The sequence below is a fragment of the Leuciscus leuciscus genome (genome assembly GCF_965113295.1).
Source record: "Leuciscus leuciscus genome assembly, chromosome: 10".
Lineage (NCBI taxonomy): Eukaryota > Metazoa > Chordata > Actinopteri > Cypriniformes > Leuciscidae > Leuciscus > Leuciscus leuciscus.
This window is the reverse complement of record NC_138734.1, coordinates 33,268,223-33,277,558: the sequence shown is the minus strand read 5'-3', so window position 1 is coordinate 33,277,558 and position 9,336 is coordinate 33,268,223. Positions and strand designations below refer to the sequence as shown.

At 41.7% G+C, this 9,336-nt stretch overlaps 1 protein-coding gene across 1 annotated transcript in view; it reads right to left on the bottom strand.

Annotated features, from left to right (window-relative positions):
* The window catches only part of LOC309507620 (chitin synthase chs-2-like), an 8,997-nt gene extending 345 nt beyond the window's left edge, over nt 1-8,652 (bottom strand). The window contains exons 1-13 of the mRNA XM_082181925.1: nt 8,500-8,652; nt 8,069-8,204; nt 7,761-7,949; nt 6,643-7,661; nt 5,736-5,825; nt 5,483-5,662; nt 5,229-5,403; nt 5,054-5,155; nt 4,822-4,963; nt 1,077-1,277; nt 703-987; nt 411-590; nt 1-314 (exon numbers count right to left, since the gene is read on the bottom strand). The exon at nt 1-314 is cut by the window's left edge and continues 74 nt beyond it. Coding sequence (XP_082038051.1) covers nt 1-314; nt 411-590; nt 703-987; nt 1,077-1,277; nt 4,822-4,963; nt 5,054-5,155; nt 5,229-5,403; nt 5,483-5,662; nt 5,736-5,825; nt 6,643-7,661; nt 7,761-7,949; nt 8,069-8,204; nt 8,500-8,528 — 3,042 coding nt within the window. The 5' untranslated portion in view covers nt 8,529-8,652. The remainder of the gene's footprint in view (nt 315-410; nt 591-702; nt 988-1,076; nt 1,278-4,821; nt 4,964-5,053; nt 5,156-5,228; nt 5,404-5,482; nt 5,663-5,735; nt 5,826-6,642; nt 7,662-7,760; nt 7,950-8,068; nt 8,205-8,499) is intronic.
* Between the last annotated feature and the right edge of the window lie 684 nt (nt 8,653-9,336).

The window sequence follows — 9,336 nt, the reverse complement described above, 5'->3', positions numbered from 1 at the left end:
ATCTTCTTCAGATTCCAAACATGGACATTTGCAACATGTGGCATTCATGACCTTCTTCTTGATGGTATCGACTGCTGTAGTCTTAGCCTGGCCGCCGGTTTCACGAGTGCCCCACGTGACATTGTTCATGTTGACTATAGAGTAAATGGCCAAGAGTAAATACCCGCTGGGAATGCAGAGGAAGTATAACAACCCATAGATGACCAGTGAGAACTCCTGAGGGTGTAAAGCTGCCGTAATGATGTACAACACCACCATGCCGATGAGGAACAGACCACTGGGGGTCAGAAAAGTTTTTTGCCTCACTAAATCCCCTATGAGAGTAGAAATGAGGAAATAAAGTATGTGCAGTCTAAAAATATTGATGTTCTGAATCGTTTTTTACGCATGAAAAAAGACACAGCCGTTACCTATGATGCAGAGAATTGTTCCCGCCATGAGAAATGCGTAGAACACACTCATAATTGCTGCAATTTTAATCTGCATGTCAGATGTCAGTTTGAAGCACAAGATGAGATAGACAGTAGGGGGCACTATGGCCATAGCAAGAGCAATATTTTCACCGATTCCCAAAATGAACACAAAGCTTCCTGCAAGATAAAGAAAGCACTTTAATTAGCCCTTTTTTTCTGCTATAAAACAGCACACTGAATCTAATGCAAATAAATGACAGTCAATTTTTCTATGAAAGCAAAACCTTACCTGATATCATGAGACAGATAGTTGCAGGGCCCAAGATGGAAGCTGCCATACTGATAATCTGGTACAAGATGTAAAGTTTTGAGATAGAGCTGTTCCTCTCAGAGGTCAGTCCTCCTGAGCCCAAGAGGTCGATGGTGTTGGCCATGGTAGAAGGTCCCCAGCGTCTGCGCTGGTTGTAGAACTCTTTAAAATCCTGAGGCGCATTAGTGTAGGCATCAGATGCTGCATTATACTCAACCCTCCACCCCTGCTGCAGAAGCAGAGTGCATAACCAGCGGTCCTCACCTGACGTTACACGGAAAAGAGGGTGAATTTGTTTAGTCTAGGCTGAATTTATATTATTTGTCATGTGGTTAGCTTCATGTAGACATTACCTTGATCATACTGGACGTAGTGGCTGGCTTCACTTGCTTTAGTTGTATACCTCTTCATGACGTTGTCATCCATGAGTGCGGCTCCTCTGAAAAGACTGAAACATCCAGGGCTGCACAGTACACAGCCGAACACGTGCTCTGCAGTCTTTTGCAGCCAGTGGCCTACTGCATATTCAAACTTCTGATACCACACCATGGGCCCTTTAAGCATAATATCTTATTAGTCAGTTTATCACCTTTATAATTTTTCTATACATAAGTAGTTGCAAGTGCAGTTTTCTTTAGAATAGATGAGTGGATCTCAGATTTTACAATGGTCATCAAGCGGCGAAATAGTTAAACATAGACATCGTACCATATTTAATGTAGATGTTTCCATAGTTTTCAAAGATGAGTGCATGTCTATATTTGCGACTAGTTTCTACCAAATGACAGATGAATTTGGTGGAAAATAGCACCTATGAGTATAGGTGTAATGATTCATGTCTGTGTTCCTCTGTCTTGTCCCGTGTTTAGCAGTTCCCCATTATGTTGATTAGTCTCCCCAGGTGTTTCTGATTAACCACGCCCCCTTGTTATCTTGTTTAGATTGTTTGCCCATGTATTTAAGCCCTGTGTCTAGTCTCAGTCTTTGTGAGTTCTTGTTATTGTATGTTGGCTGTTTGGGTCCTGTGTCCCGAGTCTAAGTTTGTCTAGTTTTGGATTTATTTAATAAAGTTTGCTGCATGTAGATCCTGCTTCCTCCTATCATTCAACCCCAATGTTACAATAGGTATCATAACTGGCTTTATCCCTACAGACAACACATACAGCTCAGACATATTTGGTTGTTATCTTGATTTTATTTTATTTAAAAAATGTAATTTATTTATTTTGATTGATTCTCTTTGAATGCTTTTTCTAATTTATTTTATTATTATTAGTTTTATCTGGTTAATTATTCTTCACACTTCCTCTGCCTCACACTTTGAAAACCATTCTAGAAAAGTTTTTTAAAAGTTTGGATTCCAGGAAGATTTTAAAAATGTTTTTGAAAGAAGTCTCTTATGCTCACCAAGGTTGCATTTATTTGATAAAAAATACAGTAAAAACAGTCATATTAGAGTTGTATGGCTTTTAGTCAATGCCTATTAGCTTCATATAGTCCATAGTAGTGTACTCCTTAAAGTTGATGTGAAATAAAATTACAATTTAAAATAAATATTTATTTTATTAATATATTTAATATTGTTATTGTTATTAACAGTATTATATACTGTTATTGGAGTTCTGTGCTAGTTACAGCTTGTCCATAACGAACATAAGGGCGTCCATCAGTGCACGTGGCAGCAGGACGCCCTAGGCCGGAGGTCGATGATCGACTTTGTGCTCGTTTCATCTGGCCTCCGGCTGTATGTCTTGGACACTCGGGTGAAGAGAGGGGCGATCAACCTGTCAACCGATCACCACCTGATGGTGAGTTGGATCCGATTGCCGGGGAGGAGGCTGGACAGACTCGGCAGGCCCAAACGTACTGTGAGGGTCTGTTGGGAACGTTTGGCGGAGTCCCCTGTCAGAGAGAGCTTCAACTTCCACCTCCGGCGGAGCTTCGACCGAATCCCGAGGGAGTCTGGAGATATTGAGTCTGAGTGGACCATGTTCTCCACCTCCATTGTCGACGCGGCCACTCAGAGCTGTGGCCGTAAGGTCTCCGGTGCCTGTCGAGGCGGCAATCCCCGAACCCGGTGGTGGACACCGGAAGTAAGGGATGCCGTCAAGCTGAAGAAGGAGTCCTGGCTGGCTTGTGGGACTTGACGGGTACCGGCAGGCCAAGCGGACTGCAGCCCGGGGGGTTGTGGAGGCAAAAAATCGGGCTTGGGAAAAGTTCGGTGAGGCCATGGAGAATGACTATCGGTTGGCCTCGAAGAGATTCTGGCAAACCGTCCGGCGCCTCAGGAGGGGGAAACAGTGCCCTACCAACACTGTTTACAGTGGAGATGGGCAGCTGTTGACCTCAACTGGGGATGTCGTCGGCCGGTGGAAGGAATACTTAGAGGATCTCCTCAATCCCACCGACACGTCTTCCATTGAGGAAGCAGAGGCTGGGGGCTCGGAGGTGGACTCGTCCATCACCCAAGCTGAAGTCTCCGAGGTAGTTAAGAAGCTCCTCGGTGGCAAGGCACCGGCGGTGGATGAGATCCACCCTGAGTACCTCAAGTCTCTGGATGTTGTGGGGCTGTCTTGGCTGACATGCCTCTGCAGCATCGCGTGGCAGTCGGGGACAGTACCTTTGGGCTGGCAGACCGGGGTGGTTGTCCCTCTTTTTAAGAAGGGGGACCGGAGGGTGTGTTCCAACTACAGGGGGATCACACTTATCAGCCTCCCCGGGAAAGTCTATGCCAGGGTACTGGAGAGGAGAATACGGCCGATAGTAGAACCTCGGATTCAGGAGGAACAGTGCGGTTTCCGTCCCGGTCGTGGAACACTGGACCAGCTCTATACCCTCTCCAGGGTGCTGGAATGTTCATGGGAGTTTGCCCAACCAGTCCACATGTGCTTTGTGGATTTGGAGAAGGCATTCGACCGTGTCCCTTGCGGCATCCTGTGGAGGGTGCTCTGGGAGTATGGGGTCAGGGGCCTTTTGCTCAGGGGCCCTGTATGACTGGAGCAGGAGCTTGGTTTGCATTGCCGGCAATAAGTCAGACTGTTTCCCGGTGCATGTTGGACTCTGGCAGGGCTGCCCTTTGTCACCGGTTCTGTTCATAATTTTTATGGACAGAATTTCTAGGCGCAGCCAGGGGCCGGAGGGTGTCAGGTTTGGGGACCACACGATTTCGTCTCTGCTTTTTGCGGATGATGTTGTCGTGTTGGCCCCATCAGACCAGGACCTTCAGCATTCACTGGGGTGGTTTGCAGCCGAGTGTGAAGCGACTGGGATGAGAATTATGGGGTGGATGGGCGATCCCTTAGAGATAGGGTGAGAAGCTCAGTCACTCGGGAGGAGCTCAGAGTAGAGCCGCTGCTCCTCCACATCGAGAGGGGTCAGCTGAGGTGGCTCGGGCATCTGTTCCGGAAGCTTCCTGGACGCCTTCCCGGGAAGGTGTTCCGGGCACGTCCCACCGGGAGGAGGCCCCGGGGAAGATCTAGGACACGCTGGAGGAACTATGTCTCCCAGCTGGCCTGGGAACGCCGCGGGATCCACCCGGAAGAGCTGGAGGAAGTGTCTAGGGAGAGGGAAGTCTGGGCATCTCTGCTTAGACTGCTGCCCCCCGCGACCCGGCCCCGGATAAGCGGAAGAAGATGTATGTATGTATGTATATATTTTGCAATAGTAATTCCTGTGATGGCAAAACTGAATTTTCAGCATCATTACTCTAGTCTTCAGTGTCACATGATCCTTCAAAAATCATTAATACACAGATTTTCAGCTCAAGAAACATTTCCTATTATTATCAGTGCTGAAAACAGTTGTGCTGCTTAACAATTAAATATAACCATGAAACATTTTTTCAGGATTCTTTGATAAATAGTTCAAAGTAACAGCTTTTATTTAAAATATAAATATTTTGTAACATTGTAAATGTCTTTAAATGTGCCCTTGCTGAAAGTATTAATTTTATATATATATATATATATATATAAATAAATAATCTTACTGAACCAAAACTATTCTATTCTAGATGTTTAGAAAATTTTGCAGTAATGAATCAAAAACAATAAAATGACCTGATAAAAATGGTTTATACTTAATATATATATATCCAACCTGTGCCTGTTGGATGAATCCTGCCACAGGCAGCCCCAACCTCTGGGTAGAGTTTCAGTCTGTCAATTAATAGCATGACTGCGGATGGCTGGAAATCAGTATCCCCATCCAGGGCCAAGATATACGTGTTCTCCTTCTCTCTCTAATGAGCATTAAAAACATTCAGAGTCTAGCTGATATTGTATTATTCTGTAGAAATACTTGTGGTGAACTTTAAAGTTAAGCATCTAACCTTCAGTTTCTCCTTAAGGTCATCCAGTCCTTCTCCTACCTCAAACTTTTTGAAGTACTGTCTGTTAAGTCTCCAACCAAAAATGTAATACAAGTACATTATCTGCAAACACAGATGATTAGTGAAGTTCTGGGCTCAAAACATCTGCACCTGTGTTTAGCTGCATGACCCTTACCTGAGACCATCTTTTTTTGTGACGAATAAGTTGCTTGTCTTTGAAGTGAACCATTATCACATTGCCATTAGGAAGGGTGTATTCCAGACGACCTCCATAGGGGGTGTTTATGATCTTCTGCCATGGTAGTGGTGGCGTCTGCTTGAATATACATGGATCCTCCTCACTAAAAATGCTAATGCATGTGAAGTATATTATTAGATTAGTTTTTCCCATAAATTCTCAGTAACCATAAACATAAAGAGGATTCTTACGTGTAAACTTCTTTAATTACATCCACAAGAATTTCAGCGTATTCATTTGCATGGCGCTCCCTTCCATTATCAACATCTATGAAAGCGTCATCAAAATAAATATGGAATTCAAACTCGACGTCTCTTTGTTTGTTGGTCTTGGGATTGTATTTGTCGGTCTTGGGCCTGTATTTATCGAGCCTGGTAGTAAAAGAAATAGTATTCAATTACAAGTACAATTCAATTGAGACTGAACGAGTAAGTGTATGTTTACCTGAACATAGAGATGATTATCTTCATCATTTCATCGTAGGTCTCATGCCACATCGTTGCACACAGAAACACTCTGATGGTTTCTTCTGTGCTGAGGAACACATATTAAGAAATCCAAAGGAAAATTGTAATTCCTCAGAGGTCGCTCTCAGATACATTTAGTTTAATTACTAACATTTGTAAAATTAGAAGCAAGTGAATCAATTGTTAGTTGACATACAGTAAAAGTATAAATCTACAAAATTACAGTGCATGGCATAGCTGTGATCATTTGGATTTGGAAGAATGTGATAAGACGTGTTTGAGTTCATATTAAAATTCTTTTTTTTTTTATTTACTCAAGCAATTCCAGTTTTATTGCAAACTTTGGTATTTTGGCGAGTGTACAGTCTGAGATGCTGAAACTCTTTTAAAACTACAGAGGGGATACATGTCAAATTAAAGTATTTTTGTCAGACGAAACATTTGAGAAGCTGGAGACTTTAGCAAAACTCCATTTACTCTCCTTTTAATCTCACTGATGTCTTCACATTAAAAAAATCTCATTTGTAAATTTTAATGGGAACACATTTACTGTGTAAAATGCTTTGATTAAGATAAGTTTGTCTAATTTGTCTAAATATATTAAAAATAAAGCACTAAAAAGTAAAATATTTTTTTAAGGACACAAGTGCATCACAACATTACAGTATGAAAATGGGTATTTAATTACTTTGCATTTAATGGTGTTATTAAAATATTAGTGTTTTTATAGATGGACATGAAGTAAGAGTCAGATAATCTAAATGTAAAAACAATGAGAATGCACCATTAAATATTCAACATCGATACAGATCATTTAAAAATCTCTAATGACTGATATGAACAATATGCAACCATATTTAGAGTTAGAAAGTTGAAACACTTACCACCGTTTCTCCTTGATTTTCTTTCTGATTTCAAAACGGGTGTTCAGCAACATGGACTGTTCCAGAAACGCTCCTTCATACATGCGTCGCACGAACAGATCTTGGGTTCTTTCTATTCGATGGAGCTTCAGGAACCAGATGTAAAATGTACTGAGCATGAGTCCCAACCACCAGCTCAGAGCAGAACAGATCAAACACGCCAGTCCTCCTGTACTCATTTCTTTCACAATGTTCCTGGCTTGTAGAGTATTTGTAGCATCAGTCAACATCAACCGCAACAATGTATCACTGGATTTCGACTGAACGTTCTCAAAACAAGTAGAAGTTTGATTAGGCTCTGGGAGTTTAAATGCAAGTGGAATCAAAAACACTGCCAAAACTGCAATCGAGGCCATGTACATGGGCAAAGCGAAGCTGTGGTGCAGGGAGTGCATCTTGCAAGCCACAACTACAAACCAGCGGCACAGCGCAGAGGATACAATCTGGAGCGCCACCAATGAAATAATGACTGTTGATCCGTCGAAGACGGATTCGACCGATTTCCAGTTCTGACCAGACAGAGGTACATAAGCTACAACTACAGCTGAAGTAATCAGGATTCTCATCAAACTGGAGATGATGCACACCACATTACGGGACTGAGCGATGTCTTTGGAAATGTCCTCTAGAAATGAGATGGAGAAGAGCGTGCTGTAGTTTTCCCACCAGTTCACAGAAACACAGATGGTCCCCACAATGGCAAGGCCAATTGATATTCCCATCTGAGGGGAATCTTTGATTTCCAGATAACTGACTGCAAAAAGCACATAGCCCAGGACGATTAAGGAAATGGAGCTTACGGGGAGCATTATAAGCCGCTTCCTCTCTTTGGCGAGGCACTCAGCGACTACCTGGAACACTGCTGACAGGATGCTTACACTGTTTAGGATCATCACATTAGTGACAATGTCAAAGTGTGGCATGGCTACTACTGTTAGAACTGCAGCTCCCAATGCTACCAGGAACTCAACAAACAGGACCTAGAGCAAAGATCAAATCAAAGTCAGAAAGGTTACTGCCATAACAATCCATTTCTCTGCTACTATACATCTGTTTAAAAAAAACTTTTGTTTGCTTACCCAAAAAACAGTTTTTTTAGAGGGCATGGCTGCACTCTTGAAAATGAACTTCCATGTGCTTTTTAGCAAAAGGAGAACACTCGGCCCAACCAGAACAAAGCCAATGCCAAGTAGGGCAGCCGGCTTCTTTTCTGAACATATAATCTCAGTTTTATTGTTCCCAAATGTTATCAAAAGCAAAAATGATGTCTGTAAAGAAAAAAAATGTGTTTCAGTCAAACCGAGCCTTTTGTGTATATTCAATAGACAAGTTAATTGTTATCCTATAATCCAAAAATGATTAGCCAATGATTATAAAAGCAGCTCACTTTACTGAGCAGCGCAAGGGCAAAGACAAGTACGCCAACAATGGCACACGAGAACCATTTCAAACACCGCACTCGTTTCTTTGGCATCTGCTCATCTTGAATTATCGGCACTTCTCTGCATGCATCCCAAGATCGCCTGTTTGGGAAAAAAAAGGGAATAGATTAATGGAAATTTTAAAGTTCACTTGAACGAGAAATTTAAAAGATGTACAAAATGTTTTGGTATTGATCATGCTAGAGAGATTGAAGGAATATATGCCAGGAATAGGTAAAGAATTGTTCTTTATAAAGAAATCAATTTGAGAGAAAGTGGAATATTAAAAAATTTTTATTCGAAAATAAGCATTTAGCTGCATAATTAAATGTTTGTGGAGATCTTAATTTTAATTATTTAATGTAAGTTTGATAAATGAAAAACAAAAAATTATTACCTGAATTCATGTCTCTGCTGCTTTTCCATAGTGATGTTTGCAAGGCAGCAAAAACCTTTGATTGACCATATGTAAAACAGACCAGAGCCTTATAACCAGGTGGGAGGGAGTTTCTATGCTGTGACTGTGATCTTTACATATAAATCATCTACCTGTGCATGTTCAGTTTAATTTCCCACTCCCTTTAATGATGAAAAGAGTTTCTCAAATATTTTAAGCGACTTACCGGATTTACAACTACATGGTCAAACAAATGTGGTAAATTCCTTTTAATTACAGATTATACTATGACACACAATTACAGGGAAGAAATATTGTAATGCCACACTATACAGCGACATTCTAGATAATTCTCTGCTTCCAACTAATGGCATTCTCATGCACACAATATGCATAAGGAAATGGAGTCCGTGCGAAATAACTAGTTGACTTACAGCACACAAAGACCAAATGAGCATATGCAAAGAACATTAATGTAACTGTCGATATGCAAGATATAAACTGATCAGAAACATTAAAACCTCTGAAAGGTAAAGTGAATAACATTGATTATATCATTACAATGGCATCTGACAAGGTGTGGGATATATTCGGCCACAAGTGAACAGTCAGTTTTTGAATTTCATGTGTTGGAAGCAGGAAAAATGGGCGAGCGAAAAGATCTGAGTGATTTTGACCAGGGACAAAGATGACTGGGTCAGATCATCTCCAAAATGGCAAGTCTTGTGGGGTATTCCCGGGACGCATTGGTTAGTACCTAGCAAAAGTGGTGCAAGGAAGGACAACTGGTGAACTTTAGATATGGTCACTGTCTTCCACTGAACTGCCTCTGTGAGT